The sequence below is a fragment of the Capsicum annuum genome, chromosome 7 (genome assembly GCF_002878395.1).
Source record: "Capsicum annuum cultivar UCD-10X-F1 chromosome 7, UCD10Xv1.1, whole genome shotgun sequence".
In the NCBI taxonomy this organism is placed as follows: domain Eukaryota; kingdom Viridiplantae; phylum Streptophyta; class Magnoliopsida; order Solanales; family Solanaceae; genus Capsicum; species Capsicum annuum.
In genome coordinates, this window is record NC_061117.1 from 201,284,860 (window position 1) to 201,309,805 (window position 24,946).

Genomic DNA, 24,946 nt, shown 5'->3' on the forward strand with positions numbered 1-24,946 from the left:
TTTCAAATTAAGCAACAAATATTGAAATTGTTAACCAATACTAGAAGAGAAATTGGCTCAAGTTCCTCATTTTCTTGAAAACTAAAAAGGCCATAATTTTTTACCTGTGAATGAAGAAAAGGGACGGTGAAAAATTCAAAGTTGTGGTGGCTGGAGATCAAGGCTATCACGTCGATTGACGGTTGAAGTCGAAAAGAAACTCGAAGCCCAACTATGTGTCGCCGGAGGTTGAAGTCGCCGGCGATTGAAAAGAGAAATTTGAAGAGTTGTTCGTTGGGAGAAACTATCGAGAGAGAGAGGGGGGGGGAGAGATGGTTGATTTAGAAATGAGAGGGGTATGGGTTGATTTGTATTTTTAAAAGTATTAGAAAGTTTTGAAAATATTAATCAAGTTCACAATTAACTTAATCAAGTTTTCTAATTATGTTTGACCCTTTAAGTTGGTCAATGCCATCAATCCTTCATTCAAGACTTAAGTGACAACTTTCCTTCAATTTTCTCATCTATTTTAGATGTCCAAGTAAAAAATTGTGCCAAGTTTAATTACATGTCGATGAATTTCGCCTTCTTTTAAATAGTCATGTGTTGATTGAGATAAATCATACTTCGCTCTCCCAATTTATATCACATATATTTTTAGTCAGTTCTTAAAAATGATAATTTTTGAAATTATTTAAGGACGCTATTAATATTTTGGTCATGTTGAATTCTACATATTTGACAAAAATTCATAATAATATTTTTCTATTTAAAAATACTTTAAAATATTACAAATTTTTTATATTTTTTAATTTTCATATCTGATCCACCTATATTATATAAGTTGAAGTGGTAGAAATATATTACTATATACTATTAAAAAATATCTTTAGACAAAATTGAAGACTTAGAACCAATTGTTTCTTCGTAGATTGATGGTTTTATTATAGAATCAAGGTAGACCGCGTGGCCTCTAATGAATAATTTTTTTTTTTTTGCATGATTCAGTAAAATATTTAGCCTTCTCCCCTAATTTAATTTTGAGTATTTAATAATTTCTTACTTCTCCTTTGCCACTTCTATACATGACAACATCGGATACTGAGCTGCATGTTGGATTCGAAATCGAGAGGACGTCATGCGAAAGTTACTAGTTGCAAATTTTGAAACGATAAATCAAGATGACAAAGAAAATAATACTAAAAAATATTAAATTATTATATATTTTGACCAATCGGCCTATATATTATAAAACTTAATATCGAAAAATATTAAACCCATTGAGAGAAATCTCTCCCTAAACAAATACTCTTCAAAGACTACATTGTGAATATTTATTGTGTTATTGTATGAGAAGGGGATCTTCTACATATAGAGTTCCAAAATATTTCCTTCAAGAAAGAGTTTAGCCAAATATAGAAAAGTTTTATATTTTTCTATAAGGAAAAGTAAAAGTAATTATGGTATTACTTTTATTTTACTTTCAAGAAAAATATAACTTATTTTAGTAAGAAAATTAGGGCAAAAATTCTAACAAATCTCTTTTTTTTTAACTTGATTTTCTTTCACTTGATCTACCTTCTTATCTTTGTTTTGTCACATAGCCTTCATCACTGCTGTTTGACATGCTTAAAAATGGAGATTTTGGGTTAAAAAATATATTAACCCTTTCGGATTAAAAATATTGGAGTCTTTTGTAGAGTTAAAAGTAAGTTTTGAATTATTTTCAAATATGTAACAACGGGATTATTGAAAATATGATTAACAATTGTCTTCATAAGTAGCTTTTGGACATATATCTTTATTATCATCAAATTGATTGCAATTTTGTTCAACAATTGGACCATCGAATCATTGAATCGTGGACTCTGATGTCACTTGTTGGGTTCGAAATCGAGAGGGCGTCGTGTGGAAGCTACTAGTTGCAGACTATGAAATGATAAAACAAGACGACAAGAAAATCTAAATATCAAAAAACATTAAACTGTTGCTCACCCGACACGATCGTACGTGGGAGAAATTCCCTAAACAAAGACTCTTTAAAGAGTACATTGTGAATGGTTATTGTATTATAGTATGAGAAGGGTTTTTCTATTTATAAAGTTTCAAAACCTTTCACAGAGATGAAAAAGTTTTATATTTTCGTTTAAGAAAAAGAAAAGTAATTATGATATTACTTTTATTTTGCTTTTAAGAAAAGTATAATTTATTTTTGGTAAGAAAATGAAGACAAAAACCTCGACACAGCCTTCATTTGAAAATAAAAATAAATAGAGTCCATTTTAAAATAGTGAAGACATATTAATCCCAAATATCAATAGAGGACAAATTTATTCTATTTCATATAATTCAGATATAAATTTAAACCTTTGCCATTTAATTTTAGACATATGAATCGAAGTTAACCATGATAAAATGATAGAAACGTCAAAACTACAAATTTCGCATTTCTCATTTATCAGAGAACTGAGCCAAGATCAATGTGGACGTACTGGAAAAGTTGTATTAATATTGACAAGGCAATTAAGCCTCAAAACTATAGAAGTTGCTCTTTCATTCTCAAAAGAACATATATGTACATAAAAATAGCAGAAATTTAAGTGTTGGAATTCAATTGGGACCCCAACAGCTCAAGTACATGACTTTCCTAAGAGACTCTTCAGACTGCTTTGCTTTCTCCTTCATTTCACTTTTTGTAGAAATCAAAGAAGAAGATTGGGAAGACATCTTTTTGGCTTGTGAATATGACCTTATATTGTTCTTGACATGCTGATTTATGGATCTAATAGAGTAATTCCATCTACAAAGTCCTTGATCTTTTAGTGCCTCTACTACTCCCACGCTAGTTGCTGCTATCCATGCTCTGCTTGTTGAACTCATTTTTCAATCTTGAAGGCTAATGCTTTAGAATGACTTGGTTTTTGTGTTGGTTGGATTCAATTAATTGGGATATGATGGATGATTGTATATCTATTTGTTATATATAGGTAACCCGGTGCTCAATAAAACTAGTGGCTTTTGGCTGTGTTGCCTGTGGTTTTGGAACATGGTTTTCCAATTTTGGTGTGAGGTGTATGCTCAATAATTGGAGTTGGCACTTTTCAATTATTACTACGTGGAGGGATCAGTTGCAACTTGAAAAGAGCACACTGATTTTTGGAGTGACATGTTCTCAAATGCACAAGGTTGCACGCGGGTTAGCGAGATTAAAGAAATTCCACCTGCGCCCAAACCATGGGAAAGGATAATCAAAATGAAACCACCCATTTTTTTAAATTTACTTGTATTATTTTTTATTTAATTTATTTTAAAAAATTCTTTTCCAGAACATTTTTACTCTAATTTTTTAGACGGATTTATTAATATATATTTAAAATATTTTTAATTTAAAATTATAAGATTAAATTTTTCAAAGTTTAATAAGTAAATAAATTAAAATAAAGGAAGTATATCTTTGAGTGACTTTCTCAATGTCGCACAATTGAACATAAATGTTGTTGCATAGCATCTCTTTTCGACCATATGAATATCATATATGATGCAATTTCATAAGTAGACAATGGAAAGTAAAAGCGATGCAATTTCATAAGTAAAGAATGGAAAGTGAAAGCCATGCACACATTACTCGTAAAAAATGTGTCAATTAATAAAGAAAATAATACATAACATTCCGGAAAAAAATTACTAACAATAAAATAATGTGGCAGAAACTTTATACTGTTAAGAAATCATACAGAATGCAATTAAAAAAACTATTGGAGTTGAAAATCTATTCTGATCCAACTGAATGAAATCGGAGACAAAAGAGGGATAAATCCAAAAGAAAAAATTTCTCTAGGTCAAGGCAGGCTATTTACAAGTAATCTGCCGGGCAAACTTTTTATACTAACTTTATATTAAGAATGCATAAATGTGCTTGAAAATTGAAATCATCAATTTACTTATTCATCCTCCAGTACTGTCATTTAATTTATTTGTACTGATCTTTTGAGGTGCTTCAATCTTTAGTGAACAATTAACATCAAGATCAATAGAGACAAGTACTTCTGCTTCATGAAAGATTCTATTTCTAATTTCATTTATGTATTTCAGACCTTGGTAACCATTTATAATAATTGCCTTCAAGCATGCAAGAAGTTCAGTGCAAAATAATAGCTGATTTGTCATTAGAACACCAAGTCATCGAAATTAAACATCAACACTGTATATATTGCACTTTCTCAATACATCATTAAGTCCTATTTACAATCATAGTATTACTACATTTTTCTATATGCCTTTCCAACTTGGGATCGTCAGCTCTGCATAAATGACCATGAAGTTATCTAGAAAAAAAAAACATCAATTTGGACCCCAACAGCTCAAATACATAATTGTCCTTAATGATTCTTCAGAATGTTCTGCCTTGTTTGCAATTAGGGATGAAGAAAGTTTCTTGGCTTGAGAGTAAGATCTCATGTTATTCTTTGTGTGTTGTGCCAAAGACCTCAATGGGTAATTCCATCTGCACAAACCAACTTGATCTTTTAAGGCTTCAACAGCTCCAATACTTGCTGCTACTATCCATGCTTTCCTGCTTGCTGCTACTATCCATGCTTTCCTGCTTGAACTCATTTTGACTTAATTTCTTCTCAAAAGTAACTCTCGTTTTCTTTGTTTTTGGTTTTCTGGCTCTTTTGATTGCTAAGTAGATTTAATAATATTTGGAGTTTGTAGCTAAGGTAGAATATATAGGCAGTGAAAAATGAATTAGATAAAGAGAATTTAGAGTAGCTAAAAGTGATGAGCCAGTGGTTTTTGGCTACTGTGGACTCTATAGCCAATGGTTTACTAGTTATTTTATCCTTGAAATAAAGAATACCAACACATTCAATGCTTCTGATTTCTTACAAAAGTTCAAACTCATCGATAGCTACTCATACTTATCCCTAAAATTCAATTAATCTCCTAAACTAAGGTATATACCTATTAAATTCCTAAACTCTCAATTTGGTTTCAATTGGGCATTTGTTGCCCAATCAGCTAAAAGCTCAAAATGTATGTTGCACACACGCGCTAATGTGGTAAAAAGGACTAATTGGAAGTTGTCACGTGGCATTATGGGTCCAATAATTATTAAAAATTAATTATATAATTATTCAAAAACTAAAAATAAAAAATTGATTATTAAAAATAAATTTTAAAAAAAACAAATTATTAAAAAATAAAAATAAAAAATTGCATTGAGGATTCCAATTATTAAAAAATAATTATAAAATTATTTAAAAAATAAAAATAAAAAACTTATTGATAAAAAAAATTGATTATTTAAAAGAAATCATAAAATTTTTAAAAAATAAAAATAAAAAATTGCATTGAGGATTTCAATTACTAAAAAATAATTATAAAATTATTTAAAATATAAATATAAAAAAATAATTTTTAAAAATAGATTATAAAATTATTTAAAAAATAAAAATAAAAAGTTGATTATTAAAAATATATTATAAAATTTTTTAAAAAATGAAAATAAAAAATGGCTTGAGGATCCAAATTATTAAAAAATAATTATAAAATTATTTATAAAATAAAAATTAAAAACTAATTATTAAAAAAAAATTATAAAATCTTTTAGAAACCCCCACCTTCCCCAGCCCAGCCCCGCTCCCCAGCCCCCACCTTCCCCAGCGTTAATCATCCCCCTCCCCCTTCCTTTTCTTCTCCATTAAAGTGAATCTTGCTTCTCCATGATCCTCAAAAATACACATACAAATTTTTTGTTTAAATCTACTCCAAGAATTCAAAAGGGGTCTATAAAAAAGTCATTTTTATTGAAATGGTGATATTAATGGAAAAAATAAGTGATCTTTCTTGTGGAGGAAAAAAAAATGGAGATAAAAGTGATCTTTCTTGGAGAAAAAAGTGATCTTTACTGAAATTTGTTGTAATTTTTCAAGAAATAGTGATACTAATGGAGGAAAAAAAGTGACTCTTGTTGAATTTTTCAAGAAATAGAAATAATTATGATGGATTAAAAAGAATTTGTTCATGAAGATGTGGGGTAGGGTGGGGTGGGGTGGGGGTGGGGGGTGACGGCGAAGACATAGGGGTGGGGTGAGGTTGAGACGATGAAGACGCGGGGTGGGGGTGGGGTGCTGTGAAGAAGATGACATAGGGGGGTGGGGTGCTTTTTATAAAAAAAAATTAAGAAATTATAATAATTTAAAATTCTATTAATAAAATAATTTAAATATAAATTTTTTAATTAATATTTTTTGGGGCCCTCAGTGTCACTTGGCACATTTCTATTCGTAATTTAATTTAAAAAAAGCACCTCACGTGCTTCCCGAAGTGCAATGCACGTGCAGTGCCATGTGAGCAAAAAATGCTCAATTGGAATCAAATTAGGGAATTTAGGGGTTTAATAGGTACAAACTTTGATTTAGGGAGCTAAATAAATTTTAGGGACAAGTTTGAAGGGCTATCGATAGGTTTGGCGTTTACAAAAAGACAAGTGTTGGAGCATGTCTAACTGATCTTAAGAAATTCATTAGATTTGTCCATATTCATAGCTAACTCATTTATTAAAATTATTTAATTTTGTTTAAATAGCACATAAAAATTTTATTTGTCTTCTTTTGGTAAATTTCTTGATACTTACATAAAATCGAGTGATTTTTTTGTTAAAATAATAATTTACTACATTTTTTAATAGTCTTAATTAAAATAAAGTGTTTTGTATTGCAAAAGATAACTCAGTAATTTCGTGTAATAAAATGAATGTTAGTGATCATTAATATTTTTAAAAATAAAATAAATTTTCATACAAATTTAGTAAAAACTTAACATAGAAAATTTGGAATCTTTTATCCATCATACATCAAAAATGGTTTATAGATGAGTATATAAAGTCGATAGAAAAAGGGCATTTTTATTTTTCAAGCTTATTAAAGTTGCCAACCTCCTAATCATTTTCATTTCAATATATGAAGCGATTTCATCTTTCTTTTATGTGTGTGTGAAAGAAAATTCTGAAGATATTGAAACAATTGTTCAAGATAAATATTACTCCCCTTGAAAGTAGAGGCGTCCATAATTTGTTCCGAGTTCGACGGAGCCACAATACAATTTTATGGATCTGGCTCCTTTCCATTTCTCATCTCTCCATTTTTTTTAAGTTGTCTCTTAAATTTATGGCACTTATCTTTATTTAAATATTAACGATATAGATTTTTAAGTAATCAAATACTTCAATCATATACTACTGCCATTTAAGTCTCTTTAAGTTTATCCCATTTTAGCTTTTAAAAAAAAAAATATCACATAATTTTTTAGCACCACAATAAATCATTTTCGTTAGTTATACATAACTTGTTTTTTCTATTCATAACTTTTTTTTAATTTCTTTGTAGACTAATTTTCTGTCAATTCAAATGAACATTTAAATAAGTTAGTTTACGATGAAAAACAAATTATAAATCATATAATAAAAGTTCCACCATTTAGATATTAAATAAAAAGTATTGAAAAGTACTTTGCCATCAAAAATGACAAAGAAATATAAAATAATTTTTTTTGTTACATAAACTTTTTCAAAAAATAGGTAGAATATTTTTTCTTGAAAAAGAAAAGTTGTTTTCAGGTCTGAACAGTAAGTTGTAACTCATTGTAATAAAATTATGGAAGAAATCAATTTATATCAAAAGTTTAATGTTGTTTAATTGAAATAATTTCATTCTATATCAAAATTTTAAAAAATGGATATTTTCTTATCAAAATTGAAAAACTTAAGTACCAACATCTCTTCTTTTAATCATGGTTAATTAGTATACTTCTTTAGTTAAGAAAATTAATTAATCTAGACCTTTGATATTTAAGTAGCATGGGTGTCACAAATCTAAATAGGAACTTGGGGAAAGTGGAGATAAGAGAAATGGAGAGGAGCTAAATCTCAATTTTATGCGTAATCTAACTTAACCTCGTTATAAAAAGAATTAGAGAGAGTAGTTAGTAATGAGAATTTGGAAAATCGAATTGTAGTAACAAAATAATGCAATGATTAAAACACAAAAAACAAATCGTAGCAGGTATTAAAAATAAGAAACTATCGTAAAATCTCTATAAGTTAATACTCAAGAAATTAATAAACTCTATAAGATAATATTTTTCTTTGATCCTAACTTAGACAAGCGGAAAAAAAATTACTGATTTCAATAAGATAATATATTTTTGAAAGATCTCTGTATAAATATATGGCCCCATTAATATTAGAAGTTAATAATTTCTTAAAATAATAAAAATATCTAAGACAATTTAGTGAAATATGATTATAATTTTTTTACTTTTTGTTAAAATTTAAATCTATTTGTAGCTCATCTGTGACTTTTCTTATTGCATCCAAAAGTTCTGATATTATCTTCTAGAACTTGCATCAAAAAAATGTGAAGAGTTCTAGTCGATGAGTGGTTCCTTACGCATAAATGGTTCAAAGAGTATTGTATCGTCTTTAACTTCATCATCAACAATGTTTTCTATAATAGTATCTGTAATTTCTTCTAAACTCCGAACTATTATTTTTACCCCGTGTATTTCAACAAGCTATTATTAACATTCATTTTATTGTGGTAATTAATCATGACATTAAGAGCGCGTTTGGGATTACTGTTACAAAACTGCTTATTTGAGAAACACTTTTATAAATTAATTTTCAGAAAAATGCTTTAGAAAAAATAATAATTTGTATTTGATAAATTCATTTGAAAAATACTTTTGATAAATAGATTGTGTTTGGATAATCTTTTTTCAAGAAATATTTTTTTGAGACAAATGACCAAAAAGGACATGTATCAATAGACTTTTACTCCTAAATTATTTTATAGAGAAAATTTATTTTAAAATAATTAGTCCTTCATACATCGTAAAAATTCTTAACGATTCCATCCCTAATTTTACTACGCAATGTCTTCATACTAGTAGAAGATCTGTCTTGTATTTCAGAAGGTATATCAGAAGGCTCATCTCCTTCTATGATCTCTGTGATGATGTCTTCGTTAGCATAATAGTTAAAGTCTTTATCAGTAGCAGAGCGTAATCGCATGAAATTATGTATAGTCATAGTAGTTATACCAAGATGAACTTTAGTGTAAAAAATTTACTAAAAGTAAGCGAACACCATACGTGTACAATGCATGTTACAAATATCTAAATTAGATTATATCTGTTATTTCTTACCTTTTCTTCTGGATATATTTTTACTGTGTCAATACTAAAACTAAACAACCACGTATCTTTTTTCTTGTATACATTTTTACTGTGTCAAAATTTACTAAGAATAGCGTTCATCACATTCATATATGTACACTACATGGTAACAAATATGTCACTTTTCATGAATTATTTATTTAAAACTAAATATTCGAGAAATTTTTCTTACAAGTGCTGTCAAAATATCTTGTAACATGATTCATTGCATTTTTCCTTTTGCATTTGTCTAAATCATTTTAATCTTGCTTTCTTTATCTTGTTAGGTTTTTTGTCCTAATTTTTTTTATCACATTTGAGTTTTACTTTTCTTTTGAAGGAAAATCAAAATATTATCATATTTGCTTTTACTTTTCCTGTAAGAAAATTATAAATTTTCTTCTATATTTGGATATTTTTTTCTTGAATAAAAAAATTTGGACCTCTGATCTATAAATTACAATTTCATATTTTCATATCATAACACACCAACATGTGCGATATAGTCATTTATTGTGTCTTATTTAGAAAGAGATCATTCTGTTGGGTTCGAAATCGAGAGAGTCATGCGGAAGCTATAGTGTGCAAACCATATAGACGATAAATCAGATAACAATGAAAAACAAATACTAAAAACATGTTATTAATATGATTTGGTTAAAGACCTACATATTAAAAATAATATTGAAGATACTTAAAAATCTATTGGGAGAAAATCTCCCGCTAAACAAAGACTCTTAAAGGACAACATTGTGGATGCTACTATTTTATGATATGAGAAGGGGGTCTTCTATTTATAGAGTTCCAAAACTTTTCCTCCAAGAAAGAGGTTTGCCAAATATGAAAATATTCTGTATTTTCCTTTTAGGAAAAATAAAAGTAATTATGGTTACTTTTATTTTGCTTCCAAGAATAAGTAAAACTTAATTTTGGTAAGAAAATCAGGGCAAAAAACCCTAATAAATCTTCCCTTTTTTACTTGATTTTCTTGACTTCATCTTCTTTCTTCACACGATCTTCATATATCAACGATTTTCATACATCATTGCTGCTTACCATGATTAAAAGTTGATATTGGTTGAAAATTAAAGCCCTATGCATTGAAAATAAAAGCATGAGTTAATATTATTGGATCCCCATGTTATAAATAACAGGGTTGAAAGTGAAGCTTTGTGCATTAAAAGTGATCATAGATTAATAGTGGAGCTCTTGCGTTAAAAGTAAATGCACGAGTTGAAAGAAATTTTAGCATAAATGTAAGCAGGAATTGAAAGTTGAAGCCCATAAACATGGGTTAAAAATTGATTTTGGTTTTAAAGATGGATTAGCAGCAAAATTGTTGAAATTTTGTTTGAAACTTTATCTCCACATGTAGTTTTTTTTATTTTTTTTTTGACAAAAACTTCATCACCGCCAAGTTGTTGCAGCATGTTTTTGAAACCGCTTTAAACCTGTTTAATCTCGTCTCACCTCACCATTGAATCATTGAACCATAGGCTCTGATACCACTTGTTGGGTTCAAAATCGAGAGGGCGTCATGCGGAAGCTTATAGTTTGCAAACCATATAGACGGTAAATCAGATAACAACGAAAAACAAATACTAAAAACATGTTATTAATATGATTTGGTCAAACGACCTACATATTAAAAATATATTGAAGAAACTTAAAAACCTACTGAGAGAAAATCTCCCCCTAAACAAAGACTCTTAAAAGACTACATTATGGATACTACTATTTTATGATATGAGAAGGGAATCTTCTATTTATAGAGTTCCAAAACCTTTCCTCCAAGAAAGAGGGTTGTCAAATATGGAAAAGTTTTATACTTTCCTTTTAAGGAAAAATAAAAGTAATTATGGTTACTTTTATTTTCCTTCCAAGAATAAGTAAAACTTAATTTTGGTAAGAAAATTAGGACAAAAACCCTAACACATTCTCCAATATATTTTATAATTTTTTTATTTAATTTTCAATATGTAGATTAGTTGGTCTAATCATATTCAGTTTAATGCTTTCTTAATATGACTCACCGTCTTCATTTACAATTATTAACTTTACATGACACCTCATTAAATTTTTGAGAAAATTTCAAAATATAGCAACTATAGAGTCTTAATTGTAACTTTTATAACAACAGTTTCATAATTACAAAAAATAGAAAATTGTATTTTGTATTTAAGTAAACTGTTGTTATACAAATACATACACAATAAGATTTACTGCTCTTGTTTTACTCAAATTAGTTGAGTTAAATAAGGAATAATTACCCATCTAATTAAATTTTCATAAATTACTCATATTTAAATTAGTAGATTACTTTTTCAAATCAAACTCAACTATGAAGATTATTATTTCCATGATCTTCAAAATTTCAAAATATCATTCTCTTTTATCTCTAACTATTTTTTCTTTTTAGTTTTTTCATTTTTTTATCTTTTTTTATTTTAATTTCTTTTTCTTTTTCTTTTCCATTTTTTTCTTATCACTTTATTTTCTCTCTTCTACTTCTCTTCTTTTTTCATTTTTCATTTGTTTGTTTATTTATTTCTTTTTTCCCTTTCCTTTTTTTTTTTTGCTTTCTCATATTTTTTTCGTTTTCTTCTTCTTTTTTTAAAAAATAAAATTCGCTTTTGTTTTTACACTTCTATTTCTAGTTTCTATTTCTCTTTCTTATTTTTTTTCTTTTTTCTTTTTTCTTTTTGTTTTTTTGTTTTTTTTTTCTATTTGCTTTTCTACTCTCCTATCTCTATCTTTTATTTTTAAAAGACAGCTATCTATATCATATATACATATTCAAAAAAATATACAAAATAAATAGACATACAGATCTGCATACGTATTTACGGTAAAAAAACATGTGTATGTATTTACAGAAATACGTATCTGACTCACACGTATATATAAACATATATGACACAAAATTTTTATATCAAAAATGCTAATTTATATATATATATATATATAGGTAATAAAAAAATACATGATTCATATCTTATACACTAAAAGAAAACAATTAAGTGCATATATTATCCTATAAAATAACATAGTATGTACAGTTCAAAGACAAATCTAACACCGTATAAAATACATATAGCTCTGCATATATATTTACAGAATACATACATGATCCATATGTATATTCTTATTTTATATGAATCACCTTTATATTTCGCAAATACATATGAAGATATATAGTATAGTTATGTTTGTTATTGTTTAATATGAATATGATGTATTTTGTAAATACATATGTATGTTTTGTACTGTAAATGCATATCCATATCTGTATGGCTATGTATTTTGTATGTTTTTTTTGAATATGTGTATGTGATATACATACTTGTCTTTTCAAAATAAAAGTTAGAGATAGAAATGTAAAAACATGAAAAAAAAATATAAAAAGAAAAACATGAAAAAAAAAAAGAGAAGTGAAAAAGAAATAGAAGTGTAAAAATAAAAGAAAAAAAGAAACAAAATAAAATAGAAAAAAGAAGAAGAAAACGAAAATAGAAAAAAAAGATATGAGAAAGGAAAAAAAAAAAGAGAAATAGACGAGAGAAAATAAAGTGGAAAGAAAAAAATTATAAAGAAAAAAGAAATCAAAATAAAAAATAAAATGATAAAAAATAAAATGAAAAAAAGGTAGAGATATAAGAGAATGAAAGACAGTAATGATGTTTTATTTTGAAATCTTGAAGATCATAGAGATAATTATCTTCAAATATGAAAAAAAAAAAAAATAGAAGAGAGAAAATAAAGTGAAAATATAAAAATAAAAATAAAATAAAAAAATAAAATAAAATCATAAAAAAATAATATGAAAAAAATAAAATAAAAGATATGACTATATTTTTTGAGAGGTGAAATAGTAGAGTGAAAATAAAAAAATATAAAGTAGGGAGATTAAACTTGCCTAGTTAATGGGTAAAATAATGCTACTCCTTCTTGTTATAAAGTGTTGTGTAATTTTACAAAAGTATTGCTATTTATTATAATTGTAATTTTAAACATGCTACTTTTATGTAATTTTTCAAAATTTTAATCTCAATAATCCACCATAATAGACCACTCATCATACTCATCCTATCGAACATCTCACAACTTCACTGTTCATCTCTTGATTTTTGGATGTCGAAATCAACTCAATCTTATTTTTCTCATTGATTTTCACAAGTACAAATCAACTCAATCCTCATTGTTACTATTATCTTTTGTATCGATACATCCACACATTTATCTCCAATGTTCATTTCGGTAACTTACATCTTCTTAATATAAAGTCTATAATTTTTCTTGACTGGTCAGTGGTCACTACGCCTCATACAGCCATACAACTTAGCATATAATCTCTTTCCGTAGTTAACCATATGACATTCCCTCCTCACCATTTCCTCGCCAATTCATCTTCAGATCTGATACTGTAAGAAAACAAAAGGCAACGTCACGTTACCTTATTTGAAAGAAATAGCAGGCAAAGATTAGGGTGGGGGGGGGGGGGGATTCTTTGATAGAAATCTTAGTCTATCAAGAAATTATATAGGATGCAATAAATAAACTATTTGACTTTGAAATCTGTTCTGATCCACTTGAAAGAAATTGGAAGAAAAGTGGGTGTTGTCCTAAAGAAAAAACTTACTTGGAAGTATAAAGTAAAGGCTATTTACTAGAAACCTACGTGGCGAATTTTTTTGACTATGTTAAGAATGCAAAATATGTGTTTGAAGGCTACAGCCTACAATATACCTTTTCATCCTACAGTACTCTTCATCATTTAATTTGTTGGTATTGATCTTTCGAGATGCTGTTCCATCTTAATTTTACACCAAGATCAACAGAGACAACATCTGTTTTATGAAAGATTCTATTTCAAACTTCATTGGAGTAGCTGATTGGTCATTAGAACAAATTATCGAAACATCAACACCACATATATATTGCAGTTTTTCATTTAACTTGCGAAAGTTTCAAAATACAGTCCTATTTATTTACAATCATAGCACTATATTTTTCTATATGCTATTCCGGCTTGAAATCTTCAGGTCTGCAAAATGACCATGAAGATATATATATATATATATCTTGAAAATGATTAGTTGGGACCCCAACAGCTCAAGTACATAACTTTCCTCAAAGATTCTTCAGATTGTTCTGCCTTGTTTGCAATTAGTGATGAAGAAAGTTTCTTGGCTTGAGAGTAAGACCTTATGTTATTCTTTGTGTGTTGTGCCACACACCTTAATGGGTAATTCCATCTGCACAAACCAACTTGATCTTTTAAGGCTTCAACAGCTCCAATACTTGCTGCTACTATCCACGCTCTCCTGCTTGAACTCATTTTGATTTTAAATGTCTTCTAAAATGTTACTACTTTTTCCTGGCTTTGTTCTTTGATCTTTTGATTGCTAGTAGGATAAGTTTGAGTTTTGGGGCTAACTGCTAAGGCTAATATATAGAAAGTGATGAGCCAGTGGTTTTTTTTGGCTACCGTGGGCTCTACAGCCAATGGTTTTTTAGGTATATTATCCGTAGAAATAAAAAATAACCTTTCATTCATTGCTTCTGATTTCTTTGAAAAAGACGAGAGTCGGAGTACAGGCACTCATTTTTACTAGTACCTTTTTAAAAATGGAGTTTATGAGAATGAAAACATGGATGGTTCTAAGAAATTCACCAAAATTTGTCCGAGTATTCATAATTTTAAATAATTTAATTTAAAAAGTATTCAATTATGTTTAAATATCACCAAAAATATCTCATTTGTCTTCTTTTTGTAAATTTGTTGATACTTAAATAAATTTACTGGCATTTTTTATAGTTTATTAAATTAATTTTAAAAAAAAAGTGAATTCATAATAGTCTTAATTAAATTAAGCGGTTCTTTTACTGAAGAGAAAATTCATTAATTTCCAATAAAATGAAAATTAGTGATCATTCATATTTTCTGAATAGATACTATACTTTTCATACAAATTTAGGGCCCGTTTGGCCATAAATTTTTTTTCCTTTTTTCTGATTTTTTTTTTTTCACTTTTTTTACTTTTCCAGAAATTGTGGTGTTTGGTCCTGAAAATTCAAAAAATTATTCCGGAGTTGGATTTCAAAAAGTGAAAACAACTTTTTTGTTATAAATATACCATATTTAGTGAATGTCTACTTTAACATATATAGTGAATACCTACTTTACCATATATTGTGTATGTCTATTTATGGAAAAGTTACAAACTTCAAGGTTAGTTTTTCCTTATAAATAAAGGGTTTTCCTTCATTGTAATTCAATCCTCAAGAGAAATAACAATTACTCTCTCTTCCTTCTCTACTTTTCTTCTTTATTCTTTCTTGTTTTATAACACGTTATCAGCATGAGACTCTGCCAAACAAGATGAGATTATAAATCTAAACGTAATTTCAAGGTTAGTAATTCCTTATATTAACTGTCTTTTATTACTAATAATATAATTATTGTTGGATTTGAGAAAAAATAATTGGTTTGGAACCATTTATGTTTTAAATTTATTCCTCAAGAACAATATTATCAAAAGGGATGATAATATGTTGGGTTTAAGTCCCATCAATTTATGCCTAAGACGCCTTTATATGAGTAAGACGTTGAGTTTGAATCTCAATGCACCATATTGATGATATTATAATGGGTAAGGCAAAATAATATATTTTTAATGAAAAGTCATGAAATATGGCCCATTGAATATGTTCCATTCCATGAAGTGAATGTGGTAGCAATATATGATAAGTCTGAAATATGACAACTTAATTTTTTAAGTGTATATGATAGCAGTGAATAATATGTTTGAAAGAATACAAGTGATTTAATGCATGAATATATTCATGGAGGGACAATATGATAATGACCATCAAAAGTGATGATATTTTCACACGTATATTATGATCATAAGATATGTTAGAGAAAAATTCTCTAGATCATATGTATGCCTCGATTTGCTCCTGAAGTAGCAATATCATAAAAGAAGTTATAAGTTATCAATTTGATAGACTTAAGATACGATCATATTTTGTTCATGGGAATGAAAATTTTAATTGCTATAAGCATAGATTCATTCCCTGGGTGAATGTGATGATATTTAGTGAAGCTTATCAACGAACGTGAACTTGATTGTGATGGCTTCACAACTCACCTCTGAATGAGGCAGAATAACTGAGAAAAGTTATTTTGAAATCTACTTCTAAAGTAGTAAATCTGAAATTTATTCATGTAGTAGTAAATCTAAAATTTACTAATGTAAAAAGGTACATGTCATGGTAAACTTGGAGTTTGCTAGAATAAAAGCTGATAAGTTGACATAAATGATTATGACATCCCGAAGATGTGCATATTCAGTATTGAACATGTAATAAAGAATTAGAAAATTCTCCAAGAATTATTCATGTTGTTTGTTCTTATGATAAGTTGGTTGGACCAACTAATTATTGGATTGGATCCCTCAAAATCTGAAAAATATAAAAGGTGAATAAGGACTTGTTCACCTTTCATGTGATATGTTGAAAAGATGCATCAATAAGATAATCACGTGTACATTTATTGTCAACTTGTAGTTTGACATTCATAAAGGTGCTTGCTCAATAAAATAGAGTTAAGAGCATAACTTTCAAATTGTGCAATCAAGACAATTCATCTTGATGAAAATGGTTTGACATTGAATGCCTTCAATAAATAGCTAAATCATTGTTGATAAGAACAAAGCTTCATGTGTTGGTCTAAAATATGATATGTTGCATACAATAACACTTGTATGCATTAGACTAATAAATTATTATTATTTCTTCCCTCTCAATTGGTTGAAGGTCAGGAACCAACTATTTCATTTAAAAGTTTTTATGTACTATATACGATTAATGAATATACCATGATGCACAAGGATGGAGGAGGTATGTTAGTTTTTCTAACATAGGGGGAGATTATAAGCAGCTATGAAATATGTTAGAAATTATCATCAGATCCTCATTAATAAGATAATTCAAGTCGAATGTCGAACGCATCTCATATTTAAGCTATAAGTGCTCCTATTTTGTGTTCATAAAGGACAAGGTCTACACATGCATGAAGCATGATAGACTAATCGATTTCAAATGAAACAATCCTTAAAAAGGATAAGGAGTAAATAATCATAATAAGAAGGTAATGTGCTCTTGAATAACCTACGACATAACACTTCATGAAACCTTATGAGAGGTTTAGGTACCTTAAAATAATGAAGTGATGAGATCTCAAAATGTTATGTCGTACTGTGAATCAATACGAAATGATATATCCTCAATGATATCTTTGATACAATATTGGCGCAATATTGTAAAAGATTATGAAGATCTGAATTCTACGTTTATTTAAGCATACTGACGTAGAAACATTTATCAAGTGACATGAAAGGGTGCATCTTGGTAAGTGAAAACTTATTTGATTTGCAATCCAAACACTTGAAGATGTCACTCATGAAATGTTGAATATTTTCACTTGACAAAATTTAAATGAAAACTTTCTAAGGATTCAAAATGCTTGAAGCATATAAAAGTTTCTAAAAAATTTATTTAGAATCCTTATATTGTATAAGCTTATAGTTTGAAAATTATTGAAACTCTTGGAGAGCTTTCAAAAGCAATAGAATATTTGCTTAAATGAGAAACATGCATAATTGAATAAGGGTTTATTCCGACCTCAAGAAAAAAATGAGGAACTCCTTTGTTATGAAGTATCACATCTTAGTGCAATTGGTGCACTAATGTATTTTGCAAATACTACAAAGCATGACATAGCCTTTTCGGTCAATTTATTAGCAAGGTATAGTTTTGCTCCTACTAAGAGACATCGAAATGAGATCAAACATATGAACTTATTTTACTCTAAAGATTGTAGTCCCGATCTTGTTGGTTATGTTGATGTTGGGTACTTATCTGACCTGTATAAAGCTCGATCTCAAATAAGCTATATATTTACATGTAGGGATACTGCTATATCTTGAAGATATACAAAGCAGTTTATCTAGCCATTCCATTGAACCATGATGAGATAATAGTTATTCATGAAGCTAGCCGATAATGTGTATGGTTGAGGTCCATGATACATCTCATTCGAGAAAAATGTGGTGTGAAATGTGATAATGCACCCACAGTTTTATACATAGATAATGCAACATGTATAGCACATCTTAATGGAGGATTCATCAATGGAGATAGAACGAAGCACACTTCATCAAAACTTTTCTATTCATATGAGCTACAAAAAGAATGATGATATTAACGTATAACAAATTCGTTCAAAGGACAATGTGACTGATTTATTCACCAAGTCTCCTCCAATTGCAACTTTCAAGAAGAGAGTGCACAAGATCGGGATGTTCTCATTTGGGGAGTTAATACACGCCGTACTCTTTTTTCCTTACGAGGTTTTGTCCCACTGGATTTTTCTTTTAAAGTTTTTAATGAGGCAACCTATATGTGTATTGTTAGAGATGTGTACTCTTTTTCCTTCACTAGATTTTTTTTTCACTGAATTTTTTTTAGTAAGGTTTTAACGAGGCACATTATCTATCAATTAGACATTCAAGGGGGAGTCTTATAAATATACCATATATAGTGAATGTCTACTTTACCATATATAGTGAATACCTACTTTATCATATATTGTAAATGTCTATTTGTGGAAAAGTTACAAACCCCAAAGTTAGTTTTTCCCTATAAATAAAAGGTTTTTCCCTATAAATAAAAGAGGTTTCCTTCATTGTAATTCATTCTTCAAGAGAAATAACAATTACTCTTTCTTCTCTCTCTACTCTATTTCTTTATCCTTTCTTGTTTTATAACATTTTGTTGTTTTCACAATTTTTCACTTCTATTTTCAACTTTCATTACTATTACATATAACCTCAATCTTTAAATTTTTACACTAACCACTCTTATAATTGCAACCAACCACCAAGAAAAAATTATTATTTTTTTCTATGGTACATCATTTTTAATTGTTACAGATATTTTAATCTCTTTTTCTTCTTTTAACCAAAATTTACTAACGTGAAGTAAAAAATAATAAATGGCAATCTATGGCGGAAATATATCAACTTTGTTTTGAATGAACTATATTATAGAAATATACGGCCTAGTACATTATGTTATTTAAAAGTGAGAAATTTAATATTTTTTTCTTGCCATTCTAATTTTCTGTATATGTCATATAATGACTATTATGATTTTAATAAATTATTAAAAAGTGGTCAATAAAGTCGCATATCAAACATAACGTAACGATCCATATGTACGATACAATAATATTCAAGAAAAATCAATATCATCAATAAAGAAAAAGCAAAAAATTAGCACTAATCTATTCAGAAATAATTCATCCGTACTTTTTAAAAAAAGATCAAATTCAATAAAATAATTAATTCAAGTGAAAGTACTTAAGAACTTTCATCAACAAATTTAAGAATATATAAATTATTTTATCAATTGAAGACATATAAATTATTTTCTCAACATTTGGTTATATGTTAGTAGGTAAATTAGTAGTTGAGTGATTTGTATAATTTTTAAAAGTTGAGGGCATAAAATCATATTTTAAAATGATTTTTCAAAAGTCTAAAAAAAATTTCAAAAAGACATGGTCAAAGACAACTCCAACTCCAGCTTCATCTTCAACTCCAACTCCAACTCCGAAAAAAAGTAATTTTCATGGCCAAACGGCTACTTAGTAAAAGCACAACATAGAAAATTTAGAATCTTTATGCGTATCTTGCTTTTGGTATTATTGAATATGTTAATTTCAATTGTACCTTGTTCTATTACTATTTCTTATCGTATCTTAGATTGCTTTATTTTGAGCCGGGGGTCTATTGAAAACAACATCTCTATCTCACATTTGATGTAGTGATATGAACTGCATACACTTGCCCTCACCAGATGTCATTTGGTGGGAATATACTGAGTATGTTGTTGTTGTATGCATTGATAAATAGAAACTTAGAATCTTTATAAATTGATGATTCAAAAAGAGCATACATTAAATTTCTTGTTATGTGTGAAATTCATGTAACTGACGGATCATAAGTGTCTAGCCTTATTTTATATTTTCATCAAATATTGTCAGCATGATTTGAATCATGATGACATACTCTGTATAATTTCACAAGTGGGGTCTAGGGAGGGTTAGACGCATACAAATCTTTACCCCTAAAAGAATATCTACTGCAAGAAAAAAGGAACACTAAGTGGGAAAATGTAGCACTTTTAGAGCATATGTTATGATCTTTAAACACAATTATGTCCATGATAAACAAAGAAACTCTCCACTCATCCCATATATACCCGATGGTGACACAATTTTCATTTTGTGCTTCTACACCATTCAAGGAAGGACCTTCCACATCATCCCATCGAGCAACTGTGACAAATCAAATAGGAAGCAGTTATATTTCAGCTGGCAAATCAATAATAAAAATCACAAAGGCACGTGTAGTTGCAATAAGTACTTACTGCGCGACTCCAAACCTCTGGTAAGCATATCCAACAGACTATTATGTGTTGCAACTACTTTAGTCTCTTTAGTATTTGTGGACTGTCTATTGTCACCACTTTGATTTCCTACTGATGTCAAACTAGAATTTTTCTGTGGTTTATTATCATTTACATAAATCAATTTCCAGAATCTTGAATAATTATTACAGTTGTATTTGAGTTATTCTTATCGTAAAACCGAATCATTGATGTGAATAGATAATTACTTGCCACAGAAATATAGTGAATCACATCAAAATAACATAGTGTTAATCTTATAATTATATTTGAAATATACCAGCTTCCTCCTATATCATGTATAATTTAAAATCAAGTAGTGTTAAGATATTTAAGTAAAATGTTCAAATGATAATTATTTAATTTAATTTGCTACCAAAAAGCATTTGGCATTTCCCGGGTGGTTACAACGCATATGGCACTCCTTGTTATCATGTATATTCCCAATCTCTAAGTATCAATATTGGCTTCTCAAGCTGGTACAGGTAAAAAAGTAGCTCTTGAACAGTTAGATATCCAGATAAAATTACACAAGAAAGAGCGAAGAACTGTAAATGTTAAATATTGCACTTTTTAATGGGCAAATTGCAGAATGAAAAGACAGTAGATGCAGGTCCATGTAATAAAGCAAATCAATGACAAATGTCAGGAAAACTATGTCAAAGTGAATCTTAATGAAGAAACAAGAAATAGCATTAAGTACTACTTTGTTTATCTTTTTATTTTTGCATCTACAACAATAACATACCTAGTAAAAATATCACAAATTATAATTTCAACACATTGGAGTAAGAGTTATTTACACATTTATCTCCACCCTTCGATAAAAATTAAATGTTGAAATACATTATTTATTAGCCAAAGTCAAGCACCTCATTTCTAGCACTCACCCAATTGAGGGGGAAGTTTGACGCCCATGAACTTAATCCTTGAGTCCTACTTTCGAGCATTCTATGATTTCATCATGAAAAAACATCAGGTCGGCAGAAATTAGTAATGTTCCTGACATGGTGAACCCGTCAAAATACTAAAAATTTATATTTTGAGGTCCATAATTGATATTGCATCGTATATACTCAAACAATGCGTTTAGCTATCTGAGTAGTAAGTAGTTATCATTATATCAGCCAAGTTAGAGTTTTTGAACTATGAGAGAGATCTACAGGGGAGATAACTATGTTTGACTTGAATATAATTCATTTCAATAAAAGTAATGAACTAACCGAAATCTTCAGAAGGATTATTCACCTTGCCAGTAGTGGATATCAACTTGAATTGAAAATTAAAACAATCAATGGAATGTGCCTTTTTTTCAAACCTTACTAATTTTCCTTCCTTTCCATCAGCTTTAATGCACTTTTTGTTGAAATCTTACCAATTTTTCTTCCTTTTCATTACGTTTATGAAGCTTCTAACGCTAAGTGAGTTCGTTCAAGAGTAAAGAACTCACACTATCACTGTAGTTACATCTTTATGTGCGGATTCTTCTTTCTAAAAGAGAGAACACGCTGTGAGTAAAAGAACGTGTTTTGTTTACTGATAGCTAACTTCCTATTAACTTTCTTAAATTACTTTTGTTGTTTCCATTTTCAGAAAGAGATGCAATTAAAATTCAAACAATGGTCTACCTTGAAAATGTCTCAAGGTGTTGCTATCAAGCGTGTGTAACTCCAAATCTCTTCTTCTTGAATACAGAAAAACATAGATTAAAGATTTGATATCAAAGTCGAGAAGTGCTTTAAGGAACAAACGAATCAATGATCAATATGTTAGATTATTACAAAATAATTTGCAAATATCTGTTGCCCCTTTTTCTTTTCAGGCCCCCTTTTAACACACAATCAAGTACCAATTCAAATGCATATATTAGTAAACTTACACAAACAATGGCCAAAATATTCTACGAAAGATTTAAAAGAAGAATTCGATATCAGGTTAAAAGAAATTAGGTGTTTGAAACAGTGAAAAAGAAAAGAGGTATAAAACAATAAAATTCAAAGTTATGTAATTCATGACTTAAGTCAGTCCTACTTTTATAATCCTAAACATCTTAGTTTGATCCTTTGTCATGTAACCTTGAAAAAATTATGAAGCTAAGCTATATTAGTGAATCTTCTTAAGATGTAAATTTTTGAACTTTGTTAGCATATTCCAATCCATGATATTGGTTATATAATTGTTAGATATCCTACTTGAGTTGTCTTCATTTCCCCTAGTCACTGCCCATAGGCTTGCTATTGAAAGTTCCATTCTTAGATTCTTTACAAATGAATGTAATTGATCAAAATTAGACTAATTATTATGGCTAATAATTTTTAAAAAGAAATTTCATTAAACATTGTACACAATAGTAAAATATAATAATGACATGTCTTATCTTTTGAACTAAGTAAAGGTCTCACTTACATAACCCTTCATTTTAGGGTACACTTTAAACAAGAAAATGAACACATACATTCTAAGGAAAGTAGAAAATAATGTATATCATGTTGTAGGTTCTTCTTTTATTCTTTCAAGAATTTTATTAGAGTTTATTCTTGCCCCCTGTGATTTGTGGGAATCTAGTAGAGGTTATCTTTGCTTGCTGCAAAAACTCTACTAGTTTCAGTAGTATGAAAATTATTTGCATTAACCTTATTGGGGAGTTTCCAGTCAAATTGGTAGAGAAACTGGGCTAAAGGGCGTTCAGTGTTAACTAAACCAAACGATATTCCTGGACACATTCTTCTTCCTGAACCAAAAGAAATGAACTAATAGTGATTACCTGTAAGATCAACTGAAATATTTTCAAATCGCTCTGGTTTGAAAGTTTGGACTCTTTCAATCGTCCATGCATTGATCATTACTCTAGCTTTAAGAGGTAATTCTCTAGGTCCTAACAAAGGATCTGGAGGGTGCATCCTTAGTGTTTCTTTAATCACAAATTTTATGACAACTTGTCTGGATTATTTTCGTCAAAATTTTCATTTTCTTTGAAGACTTGTCTCACTTCAGCTTGTGCCTTGGCCATAACACTTGGGTGCTTCATTAACTTTGATAATGGCCATATAATTGTAATATATGAAGTTTCTGTTCCGACAATAAACAAGTCCTGCAATAATGTTTACATAAAAAATAATTAACTAAAAATGACAAGTTAAATCACAAAAAAAAATAAAATTACATTGCCAGTGTATACAAGTATTACGTAGGATCGAAACTTACCAGAATTACTGCTTTGATGCTATCATTTTCAATAAAAAATTAAAAAGTATGACGGAGAATATATATTTATACCATTTATCAAAGTTTAGGGATATATTCTACCTTTTTCCTTTGAAACAATTGTTCAAGATAAATATTACTCCTACTTTCTTACTCCCCTTGAAAGTAGAAGCGTACATATTTTGTTCCGAGTTTGACGCAGCAACAATACAATTTATGCATCAGATATACCTATAATTCAGTAATTATAAACTTGGCCAAACCCATCGATAGGAGCTCAAACTTGTCCCTAAAATTCACTTAGACCCCTAAACTAAGGTTTGTACATATCAAATCCCTCAAGTGCTAAATTTAGTATCTATCAGGCACAAAATGCTGATTTGACAAAGAGAGAACTCTCCTTGAGCGCATGAATGGGTCTCAAATGGTGATTTTTCTTTTTTTTTTTGGTAAAAAAAAATCACATTTTAACTTATTTAATATATTTTTAATAATAACAAATTTTAATTTAAAGGAAAAAAGAAAACCAGCCCCCAAATCAACCCCCCTTGACCTCCCGCCCCACCCCCCACCCCCACAAAGACCCCAGCCATCTTCTTCATTCTTAGCCATCTTCTTCACTCTTCATCTCTATTTTTTTTTTCTTTTTAAATTCTTAACAATTAATAATTTTTAATTAAAAAGATAAAGTGAAAGTCATGAACTTTTTAGCATATTACATTTCTCTTTGCAAATTTGATATATTTTTTACGATAAAATTTAATTTCGGCGAACTCCATTTTTTTCGGCTAACTTGATATGAATCTAAAATTACTTTATTGATATTATTAAAGAATTTAAATTCTAAGGAACCCACAACACAAGAAGAAGAAAAATAACAATAAATATGAATTAGATTGCAAAAGAAATAAGATTTCTAAAAAAATGTTGAATTTTTTTTTTTTCAAAAATGAAGAACAAGATGATAAGATGGAGCGGGGTCGCGTGCCGGAGGAGGGGGGGGGGG

General features: G+C 28.8%; 3 protein-coding genes across 3 annotated transcripts; all 3 read right to left on the bottom strand.

Moving 5' to 3' along the window:
* Nucleotides 1-2,462: 2,462 nt before the first annotated feature.
* Nucleotides 2,463-2,981, bottom strand: LOC107856782. Its single transcript, XM_016701755.2, has one exon. The coding sequence runs from the start codon at nucleotides 2,857-2,859 to the stop codon at nucleotides 2,590-2,592; it is 270 nt and encodes an 89-aa protein (XP_016557241.1). The 5' UTR covers nucleotides 2,860-2,981; the 3' UTR covers nucleotides 2,463-2,589.
* A 1,180-nt stretch (nucleotides 2,982-4,161) lies between these two features.
* On the bottom strand, nucleotides 4,162-4,765 carry LOC107856783. Its single transcript, XM_016701756.2, has one exon. The coding sequence runs from the start codon at nucleotides 4,591-4,593 to the stop codon at nucleotides 4,321-4,323; it is 273 nt and encodes a 90-aa protein (XP_016557242.1). The 5' UTR covers nucleotides 4,594-4,765; the 3' UTR covers nucleotides 4,162-4,320.
* Nucleotides 4,766-14,107: 9,342 nt separating this feature from the next.
* LOC107856798 lies at nucleotides 14,108-14,629 on the bottom strand. The gene has a single exon (XM_016701770.2). It carries the CDS (start codon nucleotides 14,534-14,536, stop codon nucleotides 14,291-14,293), a length of 246 nt encoding a protein of 81 aa, XP_016557256.1. The 5' UTR covers nucleotides 14,537-14,629; the 3' UTR covers nucleotides 14,108-14,290.
* Nucleotides 14,630-24,946: the final 10,317 nt, after the last annotated feature.